The sequence below is a fragment of the Echeneis naucrates genome, chromosome 9 (genome assembly GCF_900963305.1).
Source record: "Echeneis naucrates chromosome 9, fEcheNa1.1, whole genome shotgun sequence".
Classification (NCBI taxonomy): domain Eukaryota; kingdom Metazoa; phylum Chordata; class Actinopteri; order Carangiformes; family Echeneidae; genus Echeneis; species Echeneis naucrates.
In genome coordinates, this window is record NC_042519.1 from 10,046,089 (window position 1) to 10,071,766 (window position 25,678).

At 42.9% G+C, this 25,678-nt stretch overlaps 1 protein-coding gene across 1 annotated transcript in view; it reads left to right on the plus strand.

Moving 5' to 3' along the window:
• The window catches only part of arb2a (ARB2 cotranscriptional regulator A), a 138,232-nt gene that overhangs the window by 69,851 nt on the left and 42,703 nt on the right, over positions 1-25,678 (plus strand). Inside the window, exon 9 of the mRNA XM_029511320.1 lies at positions 20,327-20,443. Within this exon, the coding sequence (XP_029367180.1) occupies positions 20,327-20,443 (117 nt within the window). The remainder of the gene's footprint in view (positions 1-20,326; positions 20,444-25,678) is intronic.

Below are 25,678 nucleotides of genomic sequence, written 5' to 3' on the forward strand. Positions count from 1 at the left end.
CAGACGTGGTGACCCTCAGGGCAGCAACTGTGCCAACGATGCCCTCTGTGCAGGACTGTGGGTCTGGCAGTGGTCTGTGCTGCTCCATGACTGGCATGGTAACAGCCCCCTGAACACATGGTGTGGTGCAAACACTCGTGTTTTCCAGTCCGCTTTTTTTTTTTTTTTTTTTTTTTAAATATGTATCTGGAATATGATCAAAACTTCATTCACCTTTTCAGTTGATATAATCCTTTGTTTCATAAACATACTTATTTGCTTTTTTTACTGTCACCCCTCATCCTGTCATAGTGGTAAAGATGTTTCCACACATGCTAACCCTTTAAAGCAAAAGTCCAACTGCCAACAAACCTAACTCAAAATCTGAAGTTTCCCTTTTGTCTTAAGTTCATGCTTTTAATTTTGTTAATCTCCTTTTCAGTGTTGTTACTTTCCTTGGGTGAATGCACAAGCTGATATTCTTATCATGGTGTCTTTATCCCAGTGACACAGCAAATAAGCACATTTCACAAGTTTATTTTTCTAAAATGTTAGTGTATTTCTTTAAACTGTGTTCCACATTCATATTTATCTGAAATGCTCTTCAAGGACCAATGCAACCTTCACCTGAGTTCATCACCACACAAGCAAAAATCCTTTTAATTTGTTGACAAAATCATCCCAGCTGCAAAGACGTTCGTACACAGGCTTTGAAAATCCCCTCATCTAATGTTGTATGCACGTCTTGGCCGTCTTCGAAACTCTGAGTGCTAGCCTGTCTATTGCTTCTGGAGGGGATGAAGAGAAGGTCTGTTTTTATCTCAAGGTTCTCCATAGCTGGCGGGCTTGCAAGCGTTGCAGGAGTAGTGCAGTTTACTCTGCGAATGTCTGTCTGCGTGTGTGCGCGAGAAGGTGTGCACATATTGTGTGAGTGCGTGCTGCCTGAGTGTATGTGTGTGTGCAAGAATGCAGATGTGGACATATGTGTGTATGTCTGTGCTAGCCTGGAGAAGGCTGTATCGTCCTGAGCAGAACAGCTTGGTGGAGAGCTGCTACCAGAGCCATGTTAGGGGAAGAGAGGAGAGGGTGAGAGGCGATGATAAATGGCTGGGGCACACTAGCAGAAATTAGTGGAGCCGTATGCAAAGCTGTGGCGTTTTGTTTGATGTGAAACAAAAGGACCACCATGACAAAAGTGCCTGCCAGCTTGCACAGCAGGACAGCAGCCCTCAGGACATACACCATCACCAGTGCCGGTGTACGTGTATGTGCCATTGCATGTGTTCTTGAGCACACTTGCGTGTGCATGCGTGTTGTAATGCATGCATATCATGCATAGCCCTGTTTTGTAGTGCTGTCTATATTGTGTATATTATCCCTCTCTGTGTTTTGTGCTCTTGTAATGACAGACAGTGCCGAGCCCTTTGTACACCATGAAAAGACATGGCTTGTTCCTCAGTACAGCTACAGCATATTTGCTCTATTAAGCAGCTGAAATATAGACGTCTAATTTCTTTGTGAATGAACAGGCATCTTAGAGAGCGGCTCTCCTCTTAACATAAGGATGTAAATTGAACTGTTTAAATGTCACGGCTAGCAAGCTGATTTGATTTGAATTGATTTGCTTGTTTCTGGAAAAAAGACCTCCCTTGCCAAACCTTAGCTGCGCTGGCTGCCACAGATAGACCAAGGTCTTTCTTTCCACCTCAACAACACATTGTGGGGCTTCTGAATTCTTCTATCTGCTGTGATTATGTACAAATGGCCTTCATTTGCCATCCATTTCAAAGCTGTAGTGCTGCATTGTGACTAGAGGCAGATGACGCAGACCAAATTACAGCGGGTTTGCAGCCTGAAAAGGATACTCACACAATAGGCTTTGTGAAGTATTCCCTTCAATACGTCGCCATTATTCTCACCTTTGTTGGTGTTTCTCTCTATGTTTCAGGAGCATCTTTGGTTTCTAGATTACATTTGTGGTGTCGGAGAAGAGTGGGGGGGTTGCAAATACTTTACTCGAGACTCTCGTGTTATTCCATGAATGCGTAGGGAAATTGATTTTGAGTGAGAGATTCAAATTTTTTGGTAATCTACTTCATTTCATTATTTCTTTCATTATTAATTATGTCTTGTTTTATAGTCGTGCAGTTCCAACACAATCGAGCTCAAAGAGCATGGAGTTTGGTTTATTTGTATTTCTTACATGGATCCTCCGATGTACATATCCTGCTTTCCTCTTTTGCTGTCACATTTTTTCATAATATCAAAATCACATTAACGAAAATATCCTGAGCAAACGCCAGAACACAGTAAATTAAGCATATCCATGACGCTCCCCTCCTTTGTCATATGTCCTGTTTGCTGTAGTATCGGTAGGGGTTTTTATGTGCATCAATCAACAACAACTAAAGTCCTGCTTATTTATCATGAGCTGCTATGCTATCGCAGTGGATTAATATTTCCACCATTGAGAAATCATGAGCATTCAGGCTCTGTATGAAAAGTGTGTGTGTGATCAGTTGACTTTCCTGTCAACTTTTCACAAGAGGCTCCCAGGGATGTGATTCACCTTGTGCCCCATGTTTTAACGGGCAAATTAAAATTTCTGTTCATTACTGCAGGTATAACTGGATAAAGTATCTGTTTCAGTAAACATTTTTACTCTTTTTTTATTACTATTATTTTATGGTCCAGGGCTAAACGGGTCATCTGAAATTTCACATATGCACTGCCAGTCAAAAGTTTGGATGCACTTTCCTATTAATTCGAATCAGAAAGTGTGTCCAAACTTTTGACTGGTAGTGTATCCTTATGTCTGTGTGTGTGTCTGTTTGTGGATATATGTGTTGTGTATGTATCCAACTCCTATAATGTATAGCCCAGAGGCAGATATGGAGCTGTTGCTCTCACCTCAAACTCTGATTCTGGAGCTGTCAATATTCTTCAGGATTACGTCCATATATTTAAGTTTGTATTGTCAGTTTTGTGAGCCCATCATTCTTTCTTTTACAGTAATTCAGCTTTTTCCTCCTCACCGGTGCCACTCCGTGGTTTGAGACGGCTTTCTATCTTTTTTCACATCTACTTCTGCTTATGGAAAGAAATTTCAATCAATCTTCCCATCTCCACTGCCATCATGTGCCTGATAACGCCATGCACTTTTTCTGACTGGTCTGTGATTTATTTATTTATTTATTTTATTTTATTTTATTTTATTTTATTTTATTTTTCGCAGGGTTGATTGATCGGTACCAGTACTCGACTCCAGTGAATAAGAGTATTAAGAAATGTCAGCTGTTGGTTTAAAATAGTTTGTCAGATCCAGGCCCTGGTCTGTCCATCCATGGTGTAAAATGACCAAACACGTTTTCACCAGGTCGTCACGGTTACCCACTCTTCTCCTCCTTCTGTTCCTCAAAACACACAGATGTTGCTATGGTGATGTAATTGAAAATCATTATGTCTCAAACAAGTATTGTTGAGGTGACTATTCATAAGTCTCCTCTCACCTTTTTGTCTTCCTGTTTTTTTTCCCTAGTGAAAAGAAAGTGAAAGATCCATCTGTCCTCAGTGCATCATTGTGCAAAGGCCCTTTTTAATCTCTCTTGTCCTGCTCCACCCACCCCATACCCCGCCTCTTCAACACAGGGCCTTTCTTGCCACTTTGTGATATAAGAAGCCTAAGCCAGTTGAAGTTCATTTGAGTTCAGTTAAATCTTGGGGGATTAATCATTACATATTTACTGGCTGAGGCTGATCTTGCTGTAAGGTTCTACCCTCGTCCCATTGATCTAGTGCGCATGTTCACTCCCGAGGTTATGGGACGTGCTTCCATTTGCATAAGGCCCTGGGCAAGGTTCTTTCCACCATTGATTGGCCTGTCCATGAGCGCCCCGTGCCTTCTCACATTGATCACTTTGTTTTTTCCCGGAGACAGTGCTACTCAGAGTTCAGCTGCTGCTCAGGCATATCAGACCTGCCGGAGAAAGAGAGAGAGGACGAGGACGAAAAAGAAAGAGAGCACAAGAGAGTGGCTAGTAGGAGTCATGGGGGTAGATGGAAAACTTTCGACCCAATATCTTGACGAATTTGCGTACTTTTCTTTTGAATTCGATACTCGAGTTAAGAAAACAAAATCCTGTGTCACCTGACTCCTTTGGCCTGCTGCCTGCTTCAGTAGGTAAATTGATATATGGAGTTTTTGCAGGCGTGACCACGTTCATATAAATGAGAATAATGATGGAACACACAGAACACATAGCATTCATAGCCGAATTGCTTCTTCATTGCTGTTCTCCAGCCTTTGCATTAACCCTGGTCTGTTTACATCAGTCTGCTACAGAGAAAACTCTCCTCCCCCGGTGCTGTCTTTCACTGAAGGGTTTCCCCCCCCCCACCTCTTGCCAAGCTTTCTCTTGTGTTGTTGGCCTTGTACCTGCTTGGATCATCTTCCCTCTCTCTACTGATTCACTTGATCAATGAGGTTGCTGTCTTAGGCTACCCAGGAATCAAGTTTATTCTGGGGAGACCATAATCTGTAATATACAGGGTTCAAATGTCTGAGACCGCTTCCCCATTCACTCGATGACCCCACTCCATTCATCCGAGTTTAGGAAGTGAAGCATTGAAAGCAAGGAAACTCTCCCTGCAGAGGTCTATAAACTAATCATGTCCTTGGTCATTATATGTAGTTTACGTTTTGACTTGTGCTTATGTCCCATTGTGTGTTTATTCAGCATGGCGTCAGAGGTGGCGCAAGGCTCAGACTCCCATGATGCACCTCTTCTCTTTGTTCTGCCGTGTGACAGCAGTGCACGTCTTTGTCTGCCTCTCCCGTTCCTCACAGCTCGTTGCCTCAGAGGCAAGGTCTCGCTCTCTTCCCTCTCCTCTACTTCAGAGCTCTCTCGCTCTTTCATTCACTCTATAATACCCATTGGGCACTGCTGTCCATTTCTTTCGCTTCTCTCACCGGCGTTGTATTTTACCTTCTTTCTTAATTCGTAATGAAACTCTCCTTCGCTCAGTTCTTTGCCCCTTGCCCCTGTTGTCACATCACTCCACATTACTGTTCTTTTTTTTTTTTTTTTTTTGTGACTCTCACACTCCTCCGAGCTTCTTTGGTCACACTCCTACTCTCGCCTCTCTCTTAACACTTATCTATAAACTTATCTCTTCTCATTTTCTTTCTTTTGTCTCATGCCTGGCATGTATGGTCTTTCGTCTGTTCCACGCTCATTCCCTTTGCTTCCGATTCAGTCACTTTCTTTTTCTCTTCCTTCTCTTAACCTCAGCTTCACATCAGCCTTGCTACTTTATTCGCTGCCATTTATGTTCAAGCTTTCACTCAGCACTCACCTCACTTCTGTCTCCTTTAGGCTTTTTCTTAATATTTTGTCTTTCTCAACAAACATCTGTCTTAAATACATGTCTGGACTTTATTATTCCATATTATCTAAAATGTCAAATGAATGAGTCAAAGTGCCCTCATTCATCTCCTTTTTCCAATTGCCATCTCTTTCTTTTTCCTCTTTGTCCTTTTCCTCTAACTTCCATTCTTGCCAGTCTCTCACAGCCACTGGTTTTTCCATGCATTCACCTGCTCTGTGTGGGTGTGTCAGCTGGTTACGACCCTGGTCACCTTCACCAGAGAGGGAATACGAGTGGTTGACGTGAGGTTTGAATGTGGTGAAGATGACATGTTGACAGCTCAAATGAATCGCTTGTCACATGTCATTTTTTTTTCCTTTTCCTCCTCTTGTTAATTCTGCCATAAGAATGCATACAATATACAGGAAGGATCTTGAGGACATACAGGGTTGCAAGTTGTCAGGCTGGCATCACTTGAATTTAACACAATCAATCTTGCTTTTTTGTCTTTTTATTTTTTTTTTCCTCTTTTTCTGCCCTCAAGCCTGTGAATGGTCTCATTCTGCAGCAAATGTCGGAGGAAGAATAAGTCTTAGGAATTGAAAGGAGAGAAAGTGTCGTTTCTGAAAAGCTGTGAGGTGGTAGCTAGGCGGATCCTGGTGCAAATGTCAGTGAACTCACTGACTCCAGGGTTGAAGTTTAAACCCTCTCTCCCTTCTCTGCTTCTGTTTCTCTCATCTACTCTCTCTTTTTTGCTTTTTTTTCCCCCTTCCCTTCAAAGTCTGCATCTCCATCCACACCCGCCTTCTTCACTCTCTGCTCTCTGTCTTTCACTGCTTTTAAAGTTCATTGAATGGGGTGTTGGTATTCTGTGGTGTTTTCGCCTTGCTTACTCCAAACCATACGAACACCACAGTATTCTTTTAGCGTTTGTTGAGGATTTTTCAGCATCAGTGCATCATCTGCAGAATGTGCAGTATATTTTCCTGCTTATATCACCAGTGTTTTAATCGAAAGCACAATGATGGGATTGATGGCAAAGGGAAAACCGGCAACCACACAGTTTCTCAGTCACTTCATATCTTGAGCATTTCAAGCTTGAAATACCCTGTACTGACTATTCAGCTGATCTATTCCCAACTCTATAGCCTACAATACTTATGGCAAACCTAGTTTGAATCCTTTATGGCAATTTTTTTTCTAGAGGTGTGTTTTAGTTATGTACCTGCAGTGAAACATATTTAATTTTTTAAGCCTAGAAAGCTGACAGTGAAAAGAGATGAACTGTTTTATGTGCCATTTTAGGGCTTTATGTGCTGTGAAATACGATGGGGGTTATGAAATAGCAAAAGGAAGGGGGAGAGAGAGAGAAGCTCGAAAGAGAGCGAGTGAGAGAGTGGTGTGGAGCAGGCTTTGATGTCTTGGCTGGCTTGGAGCTCAGTGCAGAACTCACTGAAAGGTAGGCCTCACTTCATGGTGGGAATATGAAGCTGGATGTGCTGTCCAAGTACAGAATACAGCGTTTACACCGGTGAAGATTGTTTTTCATACATCCATGTTTGTGACCCGTTTTCATCTTCAACCACAAGTGTGCATTTTGCTCCAAAAGGCCTTGTTTGTGGTCCCAGAAAGCTAGGTTTTTATTTCACCCCTGCCATGTCACTCATTAGTTTGACGTTCATGTTCAGATCGGTTACCGGGCCACACTAGGTGGTAATTCCCAGCGTGCCTGTATGTCTGTGTGTGTCCCTGTCTCATATATATTCTGCTTTCCTATTAGATGGCTTCACACTGGATGGTTCCTCTGGACTCCTCTGACATTGGCTTTCATGCATGGCCTGCCTGCCTTTCTCCTTTCGTTCCCCCTTCTCACTTTTCACTATCTTTGCCTCAAATATTAAAAACATATTGGTTGTGTCAGACATCTTTTAACACCCTTTCCACCACCTACCAGCTAACATGTATAATACACTGCCTTTCTTTTCCCGCTCTTAAAGATCCATCCCTTCTTTATCCTTTGCTGCCTTCATCCTCATCCATCTCCTTCCTTCCCCCAGTGTCCTACCCCCTCTACCCAACGCACCCATCTCCATCCTTGTGTCTTCCACGTGATGGCACTTCTGCCATGAATCCAGCCTCTTCACCTCTCGTTGCCCCCCACCACCCCCCAACCCGCTGTCATCTCTCATGCTCCCCTCCTGTATCTGTTTTTGTGGCTTTGCTAGGGGTTAGTTGATTTGGTCTGATTTCTCTTTGATGAAAACACTAGGGGGCACTGCCTGTCCTTTGTTACCTCTGTGTTCCCTTAACAGGCTCGATGCATGTGTATTTTTCTAAGTGTGTGTCCTCCTGCTCCTGGTTGTGTTTGTATTTTGTTAAAAAGCAGTCCATTGCCTGTAATGGATGACACAGATCTGCATTCAGACAGACAGGAAGCCAGGCAGGCAGCAGGTCTCTGGTGGTCACCGGGGCTTTTGCACTGCAACCGACTGCTACCCCCCTGTCCTCACTTCCACCCCCTGTTTCTGTTTGGTGAACCCAGGGGTGTGGGTTAATGAAAAGGGCTTGGACCACCGAGAGGAGCGACAGTCATCTCACAGACACCTCTGCTCACCTCCAGCCCTCTGAGACCCTCTCTCCATGACAGGCCCCCCTCTCCATGTCTCTCTCCCCACGTCGACCCTCTGTCCCCTGGGTCACACCACATTGTCTGGCTGCCCGGTGGCCGCCAAAAACACAGCTCACCCAGCATGGCATTACACAAAGGTAGATAAACTTAAAGAGAGAGTGTGGTGCAGTTTTAAGTGGACGGCAGTTTTTGTGTTTGATTAAAAAGAGAATGCTTGAGAATGACGGCCTTGCTTATCTAAAAGACTAGCGATTTAGACAAGGCACCTTGGTTACATTCGGGTCAAGGCGGCCCCAAAATAAAGATTGGCTCTAGAGTTGGAGAGGAAACAGAGAGAGCGTGGACCTCTGTTTCAACTCTGTCGGTCAAGGGCTTTTTGTGACGCTCCGCTTCATGCAGCAGCACTCCAGTTGTTTTCTGTGCATCATTTATATATGCACAGTCCATTCTATACAATTAGTGATCAAGCTTACTTCTGTCATGCATCCTTAAGTCTGCAGATGAATGTGATTGTTTCTGAAGGAAACTCAGAATTATTGATATGTTGTGGGATTCTTTTTTTGTGGTTAGCAGACAGCTGATGAGGGGTGTTTGATAGTGCTAATTGGCAGCTCCCGTCCATGCAGTGTGTGGTTGGTGGTGGGTTGGGGCTGGGCGAAGTGAAGCGCTGCTATTGTTTAGAGGTGTCAAACCCAACGCAGAACAAAGAGGACAGGAGAAATGTGCTGTGCTTGCCTATCAGTGTACTGAAAGCTGCTAAAGTACACACACACACACACACACATGAATATACATTATAAATGTATGAATTCACATGTGTACGTCCATTTACAGAGATGCACACACAACAGCGCATTACCTGGAGTCATAAACATGAGCATTCACTCACACACTGGCATGCACGCGCTCATACACACAAACACCTTCTGACGCACACATGCACACTCTTAGGCAAACAGCCTGAAAATGACAAGATAATCACCACATTCAAACTTACCTTCAGCTCTGGGTAACTGCCTTTTTCTGAGATAAACTAATAAATATACTGTTTTCTTTTCAAATATTCTCCACTGAAGGCCCTAATTAGCATACGCTGACAAAGACCTGACAGAGGTGTAATAGTTAAAAAGGTAATTTGACTACAAGTAGGAGTTTGGGTGGGGAAAAGGGTCAGTGTGCTCCCCCACCACCAACCCCCATCCGCCTCCCTCTTTAATGGTTTATTCACGCTTTTCGAGGACTTTTTGCATGATTGACTGACAAGGTCTTTTTCCGAAATAGCATCTTCAGTAATGAGAAATAATTGACTTCCTAATCAAAAAAGGGTTCATGGAATCCACAAACCCAACTGTAATCTTCTGTGGCATTTCCAGCAGAATTGACAGTCCTCATAGCTTCAGGCTCTATACCACTTTGATTTAATTGCTTTTTTTTTTCACATTAATAATATACTTTACACCGTATTGTGTGTGTATGTGTGTCTGTGTGTGTTTGTGTGTGTCTGTGCGTGTGTATGTATTTGCTCCACACCCTTCTCTCCAGCTTTGTTTTTAATCAACAATATAACTTAAAAAGCACCTCAACTGGTGTATTAGTTTTTGTAAATTTTACATTTAATTCATTAAAGTAATCATTGCGGCGTTTTCATTACATACTCCAGAGTATTCACAGTGCTTGTTTTGCACATTATTTTAATAAACTGTATAATAAAACATTGTGAACAGAAGTATAACAAAAGTAAATTATTTTGCAAGTAAGTGTTCTTGGAATTCATTAAAAATTCAGCCACTGCCAGCTGCAAATAATTGCATAATAATAATAAAAAGTAATAATAGTAATAATAATCCTTTTAATCCCACTATGCAGTATCCCTATTATTAATTTTGATATTATCTACTTTCTTTGGCAAGTTTCCCGCCCCCCCTACCACAACCAAATCAAAAAAGTTGCTGCAGATTTGTGTCATCCAAGGCTTTTTATTCTACTTGTGGTTCGTAACAGGTCATGCATTTTAAATTAGTATTTAAAGCTAGAAGAGAAATACTTCTACTATTCAGTCTGGTCCAACAAACATCATGATACAGGTTAGATACTTAAAAACGGTATGTTTTTTTCTTTACCCTGGCTGTTTAATTGGATAATTGAATTGCTTTGTATTTTTTTTATACCCTACATTAGTATTATTTTTAATCTTTTATTCTTATGTCTTAATTACTTTGGGCATGAAAATAATCATTTAAGTGAGTGTGCCTGAAGAACTGCAAAGTTTCTACATGATGGGGCAAATTAACTTGTAGCTTCCCCCAGCCTGTCCAATTTGTAATATGGCCTCAACCCCTTCTTTCTTCTTTTTTTTTTTCTGACTCATCTTTCCTCTCCATAAAAAGCTGTTTTAAATCATGGCTAGTGGCAATGAGAAGTTAATTTCAGATTGTTATATATTTCCATTAATTTCTGTTGGCCTTCTGTAGTTTTCACTCCCTCACTCTCTCCTTCCTTTGAGGACAGGGGGATCACAGGTTTTTTTATTTTTTTTTCTTTCCCTTTTCCTGTCTTATTTTTCTTTTTCAGGGGCTCTCTCTTTCCCTCTTGCCCCACGGCACATGAGATGAGCGAATTTGAAGGAGTAGAGGATGATAACTGAAGGGAGGAACACTCTCTTTGTCACGTTATTTTACCTCTCCTCCCTTTCCTCTTCCCCCAAACTTTTTTTTTCCTTCCAGGGCTTCGCACTCAGAGATGGGTCGAGTGGCCCTGGAAGTCTATACAAAACACCTCCCCCTGAGAATCCAACTCCTGCAGCCCTGAAGGGACACACACACACACACACCTGATTTGCCAGTAATGTGCAGAGCAGCAGGCGCCTCCAGATTTGTTTTTTTTGTTTCATTTTCCTTCTCTACCTCCTCCCCCATTCACAGCTAAGGTGAAAAACAGTCCACTGAGATATTTGGTAGATTTTGCCATTAGCAGGCTCCACCTTTTCGAAACACTTACAATAGCTGGGCTTCATGTGTTGATTTGTGAAGCAAGAGAGTCAATTTGTATGGATCTTATGAAAAAAAAAAAAAAGTATTTTTATGAAAAAAATAAGAGTTTCTTGAAAACAAGAAGAGTGAGGAAAGTCTCACAATTGTTAAAATTGATCTCCACTTCAACCTTCTCACAACAAATTTAGAAGAAATGAGTGAAAATTCCACATCATAGCTTGTTGAAATTTTCTCACTGCACCCCAATTTAGAAATTTTGGCTCAGATGCTAAAGCTGGGCTCAGTTAGTACAAGGAATCAGTGTTCATCAGCCCCTGTGGCTGTGTGTGTGTCTGCCTGTGCATGTGCGTGTGTCTCAGAAATGGACAGCAGTACCCGATGGATATTTAACACATTAGCTTTGGCAGAGCTGAGAGTGGTGTGAAAACACACTGATTTCCTAAGTGGCAATCATATCAGCCTTGCCGTCAGAGAGGCAGCAGAGAGCAAACATCTGTGTGTATGTGTGTGTGTTTGTGTGTGCGCACATGCATGCCCCACAACATGCATACAAAATCTTTGTGCACAGCATTTAGAAATTAAGTCCAGTGCTGCTCTAGCTTTACACAGTAAAGTTCTGTCAACTTAATAGTGTGTGTTTGATACAGCAGGAATGTATGTTTATTAAACTTTTTAAAAATAACATGTCCCTATAATATCATTCCCTGTAACACAATGTTTTCCAGTTGTTTCGTTATATGTCAAATCTTTCTTTGCTGTTTTCCTTCTCTCCTCTCTGTCTATCTGTCTCCTTCTTTCTGCATCCTGTCCCAGTCCAGGGTTACCGTCTGTCTCCGTTTTAAAGCCTCTGTTACGCCTTATACTTGATCTGCATGTGTCTCTCTCAGTCTGTCTGTGGTAAGCTGTCTCCTCCCTGCCAGGGTTCAGGGGGCGCTTGGTTCTGCTCCATGTCAGAATCACCCTGAGTTACAATACAAAGGTCCCAGCCTCCTCCTCCAACCACCCTTGTTAGGCCCTCTTACACACTCCCTCCCTCCATCAGTCTCATTCTCCCTCACTCTATCCATCCTGGTCTCCAGCCGAGAGTCACCCATCCGAAACTATGTTAAAACAGGGTCATCCCCCGGCGTGCACTTACAGGCTGTCCCTTTAACCTGCTCTGAAATACTTACGGCTATTATTATAGCTTATAAATCATTAAGAAAGTTTAATTATACGAAAATTTCATGGTGGAAATGTGCAAGCTGACACATGGGAAGGGGAATTTAATGGGCCAGCAAGTCCCAGGACCGTGAGGGAAAATATTGAGGTTAGGTTTCTATTTTACAGCATTGCCGGAGGGTTGAGAGACAGGCAGAAAGACAAGAAAGAAGCGTTTTCAGAGTGAGAGGGAGAGAAAAGGCTAGTACAGATGATGAGGCCTAGACTGTTTCTACTGTGCCGCACTAACTTTCTAATTTCACTCTGTAGACCAAAGCTGTTAATATGGCCAGTTGATTTGGGAATGATGAAGACATTGCCCACCATACTATGTGCTGGTTTTCTTAACTAAGATGAAGTCTAATTAACACAAGACTTTAATTAGACGCCATGCCATAATTTCACTTTGTTAAGGAATGCTTCCTAATTAGAAATGATTTTTTGGAGAATTTCTGTGATTGCTGTCGCTAAACAATATATTAACATGCTTAACTAAGAATATTACAAAACTTTGTACACTTCTTTAATCGTGTCAATATCATTTGAATGTGAATGGAAAGCGGCAGAACTCAAACAGCTTGAGCTTTGACTACCAGTCTTTTCATTGTGACAGAAATGTAATTCATTAAACTGTTGGGAGTTGAAATCATTAACACTAACCTTAATTAGAAATTTCTGAATGGCTTTGTGGTATATATGAAATGGTAATATATGTTTGACCACTGCACTGGCTCATTGGGTCTGATTGATTTAGTGTGTTTGCCAGGCAATTTGAACTCAATAGGAATTTAATTGTTCCAGGAATTCATTGTTATTTCATGGAAGTGAAATCACTTAACTGGACAGATGTGAAACAAGAATCACTAAGTTATAAACAGCTGGATTTATATATATGCATGCATGATTGTAAAAAGCATGTCTCTCCCATGTTGAAACTGTCTTTTAAATGAGAGTAACTAAAACAGTTATTTTGAATTTACAACAGTTGCTTTGCACCTTAGTCTGCTATTGTTTTTGAGCGATCCCTCACTCATAACCCATTGGTCCCTCCCTTCTTCTGTCCCTCCATACCATCCTCCCTGCCCTCTCCCCCTCCTCCGTCTACCCTTCCCGTCTTCCTCTTGTTTTCCATGTGGGCACAAGTGGGGCGCAGCGCCCACAGTCGGCAGGTTTCCTGGCACGCTGCTCTTCATCCTCTGCCTTTTGTTCCACCAATAGTCAACCATTCTCCACTTCTGCTGTGTCAGTAAATATTTATTGACCTTCCCTTTCCTCCCCACCCCCGCTAACGGTGGTGTGTAGACTGTGCATATATATGTCATATATATATAGATATATATACACATAAATATATAGTGTTGCAGTTGTGCGGTTTGCATGTTAAACACACACACATACACACACAAAAAATCTTGCCCAACGCACACACAGACATGCAACACTTCCCCTACCCTGTTTCCGGTGCTGTCACTCACATACTCAAATCTCACCCCCTCTCCGAACCCACCATCCTCCCTTTCTCTCGCTCGCTCTCTCATCTTTTCTTCCTCGTGTATGTGGGGAACAACCATGAGAGGAAACAGGAAAGGCAGGGGGAAGTTATTGCAGTTTTTTACTGCTCTCTCCCCCCGTCTCTACACCCTCACAGCAGCCAGGGTTCACGCACTGGAGGGTCAGAGTGGAAAATAACCCTGTGAGTAAATGCATGTGACCTCAGTGAGCAAAACCTCTGCACACTCCCATTGCACTGAAAGATGCACACACAAACACACTCCTCTTTGCTCCCTAGGGCCCTGTGGCCTCGTGCTAGAGAGGGCTTCCTTCCTGCGGTTAAGACAAAGGAAGCTGGGGACTGACAGGAGACCTGGGACTGCTGCTTCAAAGCCACAGGAAGTCCTGGTGTTGTCTCTTCCTGTGGAGGGTGTCGGAGCGTGGGGGTCCAGCTGCCTGTGTTTTCGCAGTCAGGGACGGACAGGGATGGGTGTGTGTGTATGTCTGTAGGGTAGCTGAACATGTTGGACTTCCACTCCAATCAGCCCTTCTGTGACCTGAGATCAGTTACTAGCAGCATTTAATTGTAAAAGTAGATAGGACCAAGCACAATCACATCCTTCAGTCATTAAAAGCCAAATCCGGGCTAAGTAGATCATCATTTTAACCAGTGTTTATCTATAAGTCCATTGTACTTATTGGTTTATGATATTAAAAGTGCCAGAGCATCAATCAGCTTTTATGTTTGTTTTTTCCAGCCCTTGCCACTGTCTTTTCAGACTCTACACATGCTTGCAATGTGTCCATGTCTCTATGTGTTTGTGTTTGTGCTCATGTTCCAATGTTGGCGTGTAGGGATTTATGGGGGTGTATGTGTTAGAGTGTCTGCGCCATGTGTTTTCCAACCTTCCGGTGTGCACCCGCATACATGTTTGTTTGTTTTTTCTGTGTTTGCCCTGGCTTCTCTGATGCTCTCCTCTTACTCTCTGGCAGCAACAGGACAGTTAATCAATCAAATATTTAAGCAGTGCTTCAGTGCTCAGTGGGTAGTCCTAGATTATCTGTGGCTGTTGGCAGTGCATGGCGCAGCCACATTATAAGCCTCGTCTCTGACTGGCATCGTCACGGGGCGCTTCTCTCCCTCTCTCTCTCTCTCTTTCCCTCTCCTCCTTTTTCTTGGCCTCTGCTCAGTCTTTGCATGCTCCCACTAACACTACATTTTATCTTCTTTTTCAGTCTCAATCATTTTTTGTCATTCTCTCTCTATCCCCTGTTTTCCTTTCTCTTGTTTGCGGCTCTCTATTTGCACTCTCTCTCTGTGTATAATTGTGGCTTTTCACATTGACTATCTGACAGTGAGCAAGGCCCCCTTAAAGAGCTCTCATCTTTCTGTCTTTGCCTTTTTTTTTTCTCTTTTCTCTCACACCGCATTCTTTCTAGGGATGAGTCTGTCTGTCTCCCTGCGGGGATCTCCATTGTGGATTACCATTCAGTTTTCGCCCAATTATCTAGTGGCTTTCGCTGCCTTTGACACATAATTATCAAAGGCCTAAATAATTGTCTTTATTATTGCCGGTGTTTAGATGTAGCATCAGCGGAGCAGTCGCGAGCAAGGGAGCATCACGGGGAGAGGAGAGAAATGAAGTATTTATCTCAACCAGAGATTAGTCTAGCATGCTGTTAAATGATGTCTCGGCGCTTATTTCAACTCCTCGTCCAGATAAATAAACATGATTAATAAGCCCCCCTTCCCTCCTTCATACACACACCCCTCATTTATATATACACACACCCAACACATATCACATTCTACGTCAGTGATGAAAATAAGATTATGCACAACAAAAAGCCTGGCAATTAGCTGGGTTTGTTGCAAGAAGCGGCTTAAAGTGCTTAACACTGTACTTTGCTGAGGGGCCATGTGAGAGGTCATGTACAAGATACTTGGGTTGAAGAAAAGTCTGTGGGAATGTGTGTCTGTACACGCACGGGTGCCTGTGTTTGTATGCATGCATGCCTGTGTCACTTCAAATGCAGGGCTTGGCTATTTCACAGGGCTTTCGAAAAGCCAGATTTAGTAGAAATGTGCCAAACTGGGGGTCACAAACCTGTGATGTTTGTGGGTCTCTATAGCAAACACGCCCTCCGCAGAGAAATCAGAAAAGTGTGGTTTATGAGGGAGAAACAGAGAGGGGGGGAAAAGAGGGAGGGGGATTTTGTAGTTCATCCAGAGTGTGACTGGATGTGGGACGCAGGCGAGTCTGCGTCATCACTTGTGACTCAGCTTTGTTGTCAAGTTTCAGAAGAATGTAAATGTGTATATGACGTGGTCAAATTAAATCCAAAATCACAGCAAGGGAGCGTGTTTAAAAACAGCTTGTCTCTGAAAAGGATTTCAAAAAATTCTGACACCTTATTTTCTTCTGGCAAACTAATTTATGTCAAAGTGGCCTTGATAATTTGAATTACACTTATAAGTCTGAAATGGTGCAGGCGATAGATGCAATAGATCACACTGGTGATAAACATTTCATCATGGTGCTATAGTGAGTAAGGAGGTTGCCCTTCAAGTTAAGGACTCAGCTTCTAACCCCTGTGATGGGATGCATCATTTCCACTTATGCTTCTGCTTATGTTTTAGGAAGACAATGAAAACCCACTTGCTTCAGGGAGGCTATTTTGTAGCTGACCCTGTGGTCTGATCTCTCTGTGAACTGGCTCAAAGAAAAAGAAAATTTCCTTCATGGGGACTAATAAAAGATTCATAAATATTCTTTGTTGTGCACATCTGCCTGTCTGTCTCTCATCTGTCTTCCTTTGTCTCCTTGTTCCTTTACTTTATTTTTCCTCCTAGCATTCTAATTTTCACATCCATTCCTTTCTGCTCCCCTTTCTCACAATATTTTTTAACATTCAAGCTGTCCATGTCCAAGCCCCACTCGAACTTTACTCTGCATGTGCAGCTGCTTTAGCATTAAAGGAAAGGCCAGCAGAGACACAGCGAATGTCTCGACATCTGTGTGTTGGTTTTAGCTCAACAAGTATTTCCACATGTTTCTCTTCCCACTCCCTGTCCGATACAACACTGATCATAACAGCTGGTCTGTTTCCTTGTTAAAGCTGCAGGCTGCGGTTACATAGTGGATTAGCACGTTTAACATTCTGGATAAAGAAGGCTAACACTAACTTAAAGGGTCGCACGGTCCAAAAATTATAGCATGATGAGTCATAGGATAAGACAGCTTACATCTCTAAACCCTTGGGAGCATGTAAGTTTACGGTTGTAATTCATTGGTAAGTTAACCATCAGAATCACCCACCTAGCAGAGGACACAGACATGCATTGATTTTCGTTTCAATATGCAGTTAACCACAGTTGTCATTGTGGCTTTTAAAACACGGAACCCAGTGGTGTCAAAATAATTGTGGTTGAGGGCCACACTGCATAGAGCATTCTCTCCTGGAGTCATTATTTGTGAACCTATTACCCCAACTGTTACCACAGGAGCCATATGTGTGTAGGCATTGTGGCAATGAGAAGTGTCACAATGAGTGATTTATTTACCAGTGGTGGGAGATGGAGTCCTTTGGTCTTTAATCTTGGGTTGAGGCATCATCAAGAAAACAGCCTGTTTGGTGAGAGCTTCTGATTTATTTTCCCTCCTCATTTCAACAACTACACAGTACTATATGAGAATCTTGTTGAAAGCTTGTTAGAGAAGGTCATACACGATGCAGTTTTTACATTACATGTAAAACCAGCAAAACTTATCCAGCAAAATGCATCCAGGCTGGAATCCATTTACTCCTTTTGAATGGCTACTTTAGATGGTGTACTCATTCATTCATTCATCTTCTACCGCTTATTCGTTTCTTGTTCGCTGGGGTTGCTGGAGCCAATCCCAGCTCACAGTGGGCGAGGGCGGGTTTATCCTGGACAGGGCACCAGTCCATCACAGGGCCAACACACAGAGACAGACAGAGACCAACAACCACTCACGCTCACACTCAGACCTACTGACAATTTAGAGTCACCAATTAACCCAAACATGATGTCTTTGGACGGTGGGAGGAAACCCACACAGGCACAGGGAGAACATGCAAACTCTGCACAGAAAGGCCCCGGGCCGGGAACCGAACACACAACCGTCTTATTGTGGGGCAACAGCACTAACCAATATGCCTGTGTGCTACCCCGGCATTGTTATCTAACTTTAAAAAAAAAAAAAAAAAAAAAAAAAAAATCCTCCAATCTGTCTGCTTGATGAGATGTCTCTATCTAGGCACAGCTAACCACGCACTGTCTAAACACTTAAGTCCAGTTTTTGCAATCCAGATGCATCTATCCAGCAACATCTACAACCCAGCTCCACTCCCACCTTCCCAGCTGTGCCTTCCTCTTTGTTCATGCCTTCATCATTGTCTAACTGCTGTCTGTCATTCACTTGCTTTCCCACCAAACTGTCCTTCTGTTGTGCTGTTTTCTCATAGCTACACAAATTCATTCCTACACACATGCATGTATTCACGTGTGCCATGCACATTTAGGCACGCGCGCGCACACACACACACACACACACACACACACACACACACGGTCTTGCTCTGACGGCCTTCCTAGTGTTCTTTTTCTGTGGCTTGCTTCCTTCTATCTGCATATCCTTTGTTATCTCTCTAAAGTACTTTGTTTTAAAAGTGGCATGTCAAAATATTTTAAACAATGATAGACTTAAACAACCCGTCATTATTGGCAGGTTGGCAAATACAGTTTACTTTGGCACGTTATCTCATTTATTATAGCTTAGTTATAGTTTTAATATACCAGTGGTTTCCACTGAACCATGGCCATATAAGAGTACATTAAGGTTGTCCTACAATACTTAAAAAAAAATTGCTAGACTTAGATGGACAGACAATGGGAAGGAGTACAGATCCATTTATCCACTTGAAACAGCTTTCTTCCCAGACTTTGGTGATGTTTTTGACTGGATTGAAGTCATGTACTTAGTGTTTTCCACTAGCAGTCAATCCACAGCCTCCTGTTTCCTGGCCTCTGTTAGAAGCCCCTTAACTCAGGGACTGGCCCGTTTGGCTAGCACCAGAAAACAGGACCTTGACTGACACCTTCAGTTTTAAAAGGTTGACTTTGCTTTTCCCACGGGTCCAGTTCTGCCCGAGGAAAGCTTTTCAAACCAAGCGTGGATGAAGGAGGGACTACAGAGAGGAGTCTGTATCTGTGTGTGTACGTGATCGTACGATTTTGTGTGAGCGAGGGAATTTGTCTTTGCATACAAGTGCAGTGTCTCTCTCCTTTTGTTGCCTGTCTCTATAGTTGTGCCCCTTTTTCCTTTATGCTTATGGTTGTATCTCTCCCCTCAGTCTGCTTTATCCTCCGCCATGGTGAAGACGCACCAGTGGAGGCCTTATCAGCTGGATGATGTATGAGTCCTTAGTGTCTTAATAGATTCCATTTATCTCTATACACTCCCACTTTAATTTGGCTGGGCAAGGGAGGATGTTTTCAAATGCCCACCATCATTATGATGTACAACCAGCCAACTATAGCTGGCCTCTTTGGTTGCTCCAGCACTTGAGCTTATGGGCCAATAGTGATCACATTCTCACATGCAAACTCCAACTAATATCTGATGGTCCTCTCCCTGCCTCAGCCATAACATTACCTAGATGTCCCACTGAAGTGCGAAGTCTTGTCCTCAGACACCAAGCCATAAACGGCATCACAATTTTACGCCCACAGGCTATCCAACAATCAAGGAACCTGCAAAGAGTTTCCTCCCTCCAGAGCACACTTAGGATGAAGTTTTAATTTAGTTCAAATTTGATCTGTACTGCCACAGCACCACATGTAGATGATCACGCCACCACTACACTCAGTACTATTCTGCAGCACTATGATCAACCAGCGGTCTCTTTCGTAGTTTCATGAAATCTATGCGGTAAATGATTGTTAACCTATTGTAGCAAGTCCTGTTCGCTTTTCTTCCCGTTTATCTTAAAGTGAAGCGGAGTGAAACAGCTTGTTCCCAAAGCCTGCCTACGGTGCTCCTTGGGGTAGGACCAGCGGTGTGGGAAGTCTATTGTAGTGCGGTAACAAGTCCTTTGTGTGACATTTTCCTTGGCGTTGACATTCAGAGGGGAATAGGAAGACGGGCCTGCCGATGCCACGTTCTCTGTGACATGTGAAGGGAAAGGGTATTAAGAATGGGGGCCGAGGTGTTTGAACGTGCACAGGGAAGGACATTTGTACAGAACGTGACAAGGACACGCTATGGTGGAGCAGCTCTTTCATATTTCACTTTATAACATTATGCTATACACCAGGTTGAATCTGTATCCGCCAGTTGCAAAGCTGCCCACTGGGCCAGTGCTATCATGGTCCAAAGAGTAGGCTGACAGTGTGTGTTGTACAGAGAGTAAAATTTTTATTAGCCAAGTATTGACCGACACAAAGTGTATGTCATATTAACGTATTCACATCTATGCAATTCAAAAACAGGATTTTGTTTTCTAAGGAGGTTATTATATTTTTCACTGCATAAAGTCTCAATCATTGAAATGTCTGAATTAACAATGTCCTCCTCAGCAGTGACTGTCTCATTAATATGCTGGAAGGGTGACAAACCCAACTTTGATTTGCTTTGTGTGGCAGATGAATCAGAGGGAAATGCAGGTGAAGAATAGAGTGTGTGCTGTGGCTCTGACTGACTCCGCTCACAACATCTGGCTACAGGAGACGAGCAAAGGCACACAGGACTGGATGCAGCAGGTAACATAAGCACACGCGCTGAAATACACACATGCACGCATACCCTAAAGTCAAACAAAGATGCTACAAAACGTACACAGGTCCATTCCTAGGCTCCCGTGTCACCATGTAAATTCATCCTGAGGTCTCTCAGATTCTGCTCCTCTCTAAATTCTCCCTGCACCACTCCTTTGACCTACACAGGTACCCCTGACCAACGGCCAGCCTTAGAAGTCATAGGAAACCATTGTTTGCATGTATTTCCTTTATTGTTTTTTTCATCACCACCCACACACTTTTTCTTTCTGGGTGCACGTCAATGAATAACTGAGACTGTTAACCCTCACTGGTGCAGGTGCATGTGGCCGGGCATGCGTGTGTTTCTATGTGCCCGTGGGTAAGCATGTGAGATAGAATGCGCGTGCATTTGTGTTAGATTCATTTGAGCACTTGCCCTTTCTGATGTGACCTCTGAGCCATATGCAGCACCTGGGCTCACTCAGTATGCACATACTGATGAGACCAGCCAAGACCATAGTTGCTTGAGAGCCAGAGATGCAAATGTCATACACGCACACATGCACACACACTCAGATGCACACCATACCTTTATTTGTATTACATCCTCTTTTATATCCTTAGCCTTTTGTTTTTGATATTTCTGTCATCCCCCATGTCTATGTGTGTGTGTGTGTGTGTTCGGTTTGTATGCTTAAGTGTGTGTTACTTGTCTACAACTGTGTATGTATGTTAGTTTGAGTTGCGGGGATTCAAGGTTGCACTGGCCCCCTTCTCCTTGTCCGGCATCTCCTATTTTTGATTCATCTAAGGGATGTGTGGGACACAGCATAATTGGAATGTTAAGTGATTTTCTATTTGTGATGATTACCCAGAACAATAAATTTGAAATAACCTTCTTTGTCCAGTCGAAGGGAGGGGACAGGCAAGGATTTGCACCGTCTCAGGCTCATTAACCCAGAGTCCTTTTTTTGGCAGAATTAAGAGAGGAGGCTGCCTAATTAAGGGAATTTTTCTAGAGGGAAACAGTGGCACACCTATGCTATGTCCTTCTCAATGATACAACAAAAAAAGTAAATTTGGAGGAGGGGCATACGTCTTACAGGATCTAGGTTCCTTGTGTATACGGTCCTCTTAATTCTCTACATTTCAACACATTTTTGGACTCACTATTTTAACAGTTCTCAGGTGAGGTCCAAGTTCTTGGTCCTAATTCCTAATAGTTTATAATTCTTTCAGGAACCTTTAAATTCACTATGATAACCATTTCACTTCATTTATTTAACCAAATATGTTGTTTGCTCAAAAAACAAATTAAGTTAAAATGATTTGTCAAAAAAATCAGAGTTTTGATTTGTGTTGTTCCTTGTGGCTCATTAATAGAAATCCTCTAAGTAATTTAATACAAATGTGTTTTGACTGTTTGTTTTCCAGCTAATTTTGTGTGAGATGAAGACAATGAATGATAAACACTACGGATGTAGGTGATGAGACAGCTTTTAGCAATTTGAGTAAAACTAGCTAACAAAAATGTCCTGCATTTCAAAACTTCAACTGTTTATTTCATCAACATCACTGGCGTCTGGGCATTGATGTGTGTGCTTGTTAACAAGCCCTGGTGATTTAGATTAGAAATGAAAACTCCCAAAGGGTCACTTTTGTTTTTCACCTAATGTGCTAATGTCATGTATCGGCCAATACGCAAGTTTCTGTCATTGCGTTCAATTTCTAATTCTTGTTTTTTAATGATCACCATCCAGAATCTAACACACATGCAAGTGTTGCTGTTGAACAAAACGCTAATTACATCGCTGCCAAAAACGCTCCCACAGCTGGCTTTTTAACATATGTAACGCTTACATTGCACAGTAAGTTGCAAACACACATGCATGCAGTAATTTGCACACACACACGCACAGCCAGGACAACCCAGATGTTGCAGCCCATAACAGAAGACAGTGAAAAGCAGTGAGCCTGAATAATGCCATGGGTGGTGTATATGTAAATATGGGTGCCAGCATGGGACATCAGGCACATAGGTGGTGGACTGCTGTCATCTCCTCCTCAGGCAAAGATAATTACCTCCCTCCAGGGTTCAAGAAATCAGATTTTGGGATTCAGAGAGGAGAAGGTGAATGTAAAAGGGAGGCGATGGGATTTAGAGACCTGCACTGGCTGGGCCAGGTTTTGGCCAAACACATCAAACAAGCAGCAAGTGACGTCAGTGCAAGAGGAGGAAAAGCGAAGGTGAGAGAAATGAACAAGGAGCAGGAATGAGCAGAGGCAGAGATTGAAAGACTCATCCATTGATTTAGACAGAAAAAGAAATTGACAGAAAAATCAAGTGTGAGAAATGTTCAATTATTTAAATCGTGTTGACTGCCGCCCAGAAAGCAAAGGGCAGAGCCGTGGAAACGAAACACAAAAAGACAGGTAGGATGTGAATGGGGTGAATGCAGATGGAGGAGAGGAGATGAAGAGATGAATGTGGAGCTAGATGAGTATCATAGCGAGGAGAAGTGAGTGAGAGAGAGAAATGTGAATGATGGTGTACAGCTGGCAGCCTGTCACAGTCTCCAAGGTGTCTCCTGTCACTGTGCTGGCCTGCTGTCACACTCTAGTGGCCTGCCCAGAGCACACATACAGACAGACATACACACATGCACACACATACAGAGTACACTATGGTCATGAATAAACCATCCTAATCCACAGAGATTATACAGCAACTGGAGGAGTCGGAAGGGACACAGAGCGAGCAAGAACTGATACATGGAACTACTTTCTGAGAAGTTAGGACTGTCATGTGTGTAATGGTTCAGGAGACTTTTGTACACTTAGCACAAAGTTTCTATTATGGGATCAATTCCTGTGTTCTTTGAGATAGAAGAGGTGCAGTTTTAGCATGAAGCGTAGCCAACATGTGCAATCGTTGTTTTATTCTCCTTACAATTTGCTTAGCAATCATGATCATGTTTTCTGACCCAATCTGGCTTTAAATTGTGATTATTTTAAAGCAGGTTTGGGGAGGTAGGGCATAGGCAGAGGCCTCTGTGTGTAGTTCTGACACTTAATGTGTAGTGGATATGATCAACCTACCAACACCTGAGTGCGGTGTTCAGTAGCCATTACTCTCTGAGAGAGTGTGTATGTTTGTGCGTGTGCACACACACACACACAAACATACACACAGCAGGTTGTGGATCGCACACGTAAACAAACACGCACACATACACATGACAGAAAACCCCTAACAGCCTCTCTCACTTATAGAGGGGCTCTCAGACTAGCTTATCAGCTAGAGGAAGCACATAACACACTCACCGCATTAAAAGATCCTTAAGAACTTTCCATTTCTCCATAATATTGATACTGGGATTAGTGAAATGAATGCATTGTGCAACGTGTCAACACTGACTCAGCTCGAGTGTGTTCCTGGATACACGTATGTATCTATGCATATCCACTTTAAATCTGAACATACACTCACTGAAGCGCATGCCCAGAGCAGCAGAAGTACGGCGAAGAGTCAAATCTGTTTACATGTTTGTTTCTCTGTCTGCCAGTTCAAAGGCCCCATTGATCGGTGGACAAGCTGCTTGAAGTGATGATGCTATGCGTCAGAGGCAGCTGATGCGATGTGCCATCCTTTTGTCACGTCACCCCTCTCTAATCCCAGCCAGTAGGCCTTGCCTTTATGTGACTGCTGTTATGCTTGCGGTCTCCCACAGTACTGGGGCTGTGTGCTGAGAGTGTATATGTGTGTGTGCATTTATGCAAGAGTTTGTGTGCACATGTGTGTTGTTGCCTTGACAAATCTATTCAAACCCTGGCCTCCCTGCCTCCATTGGTGGTGATGGTGGAGATGAAGGGGGAGGGAGGAGGACCCTTTGAAAGGCTCCCCTCCTTCCCCTCTCTGCAGCCGCCTTCAGCCCGCTGCTCCACAGCCCAGCTGACATCTTCCTCCAGACAGACTGAATGAATTAAAGGAGATACAATGAGACACTTGATGTAGCAGTCAAGGAGCCCCACTGCTTCTGTGCTGCTCTACACCCCTCTGCCCTCAAGCCAAGGCTCAGAGGAGAGCACATCTAGGGCAATGCAAAGGATCTAAAAATACACAATATGCCACTGTTTACCAAGATGACTTGCCATCTTCCCCTTACACTGAAGCACGCACCCCCCCCCCTCCCCCATTTTTCCTCCCCCTCCACCAATCTTTCTTCAACCTCTTACTCTTATATACCTTTGCTAGCATTTTTGATTGACAGAGCTGAAGAAATGAAATGTAGAGGACGGGGATGAAGGGCCATCTCTATTTAAGAGGTGGATTCAACTTATACTTTCGCTTCATCTTTATTTTGTTCAATTGGATAAGAAATGATTACACGCAGACCATATCTTACTTTGATAACAGACTATTCTGTGCAGTGTTCCCAACTAAATTTTGTTTACTTGCTCATGAATACTATAACTACTACAGTATACTTGATAGTATTTTCCCATGTTTCATTGTGGTCGTCTTCCCCAATGAGTTTGAAATAAGTAGGTTATTGTTTGACGAATGTTGAAGTCAAAACAGGAATTGTTAAATATTTTTATTTCTTTTTTATGACAAGTTATAATACATTGAAAATAAGAGCAGAACCGTATGTGGAGATGTAGCTACAACTAAAAAAGTTAGCCTTTTTAAAGTGTACCCTCACATATCTATACAGAAAAGTAACATAATATCTCAGACTACACTGTGTTGGATTTAACCCTGAATTTTTGTGCATGTATTTTTTGGAAGTGGGAGAAGTTTGACACATTTGTCTATCCAGTTTCTCCCCTTCGAGGGCCTCGCGAGTCAGGGTCACCGAGGGCAAAAATCTGTGTGTGGCTTTGTGTGTATTTGAGTCTGAAGGGTGCACAACACAACTCATCTTGAAGAGAGACCCCCCGCAACGCAGTCACTGATCCGCACACACACACACACACACACACACACAAGCACACATGAACACACAGGCATGCGCAACACTGTAATGGCTGTCAGGGGGCCAGGGTGAAAGTAAACAAGGGCAGATAAGCAGTGATTCAGAAGGACACCAGCTGCACATTCTAATCTCTTTACATTTTCTCTTTCTTCTATTGAACTTTTATCTTATCTGGGGAACGTCTTCTTCAGGCATTCCTTCTCAACCTCCCTCTTTCCCTCTCTCCCTTTTCCTTTGTTTTTGTTCTAACTTTAAAAGC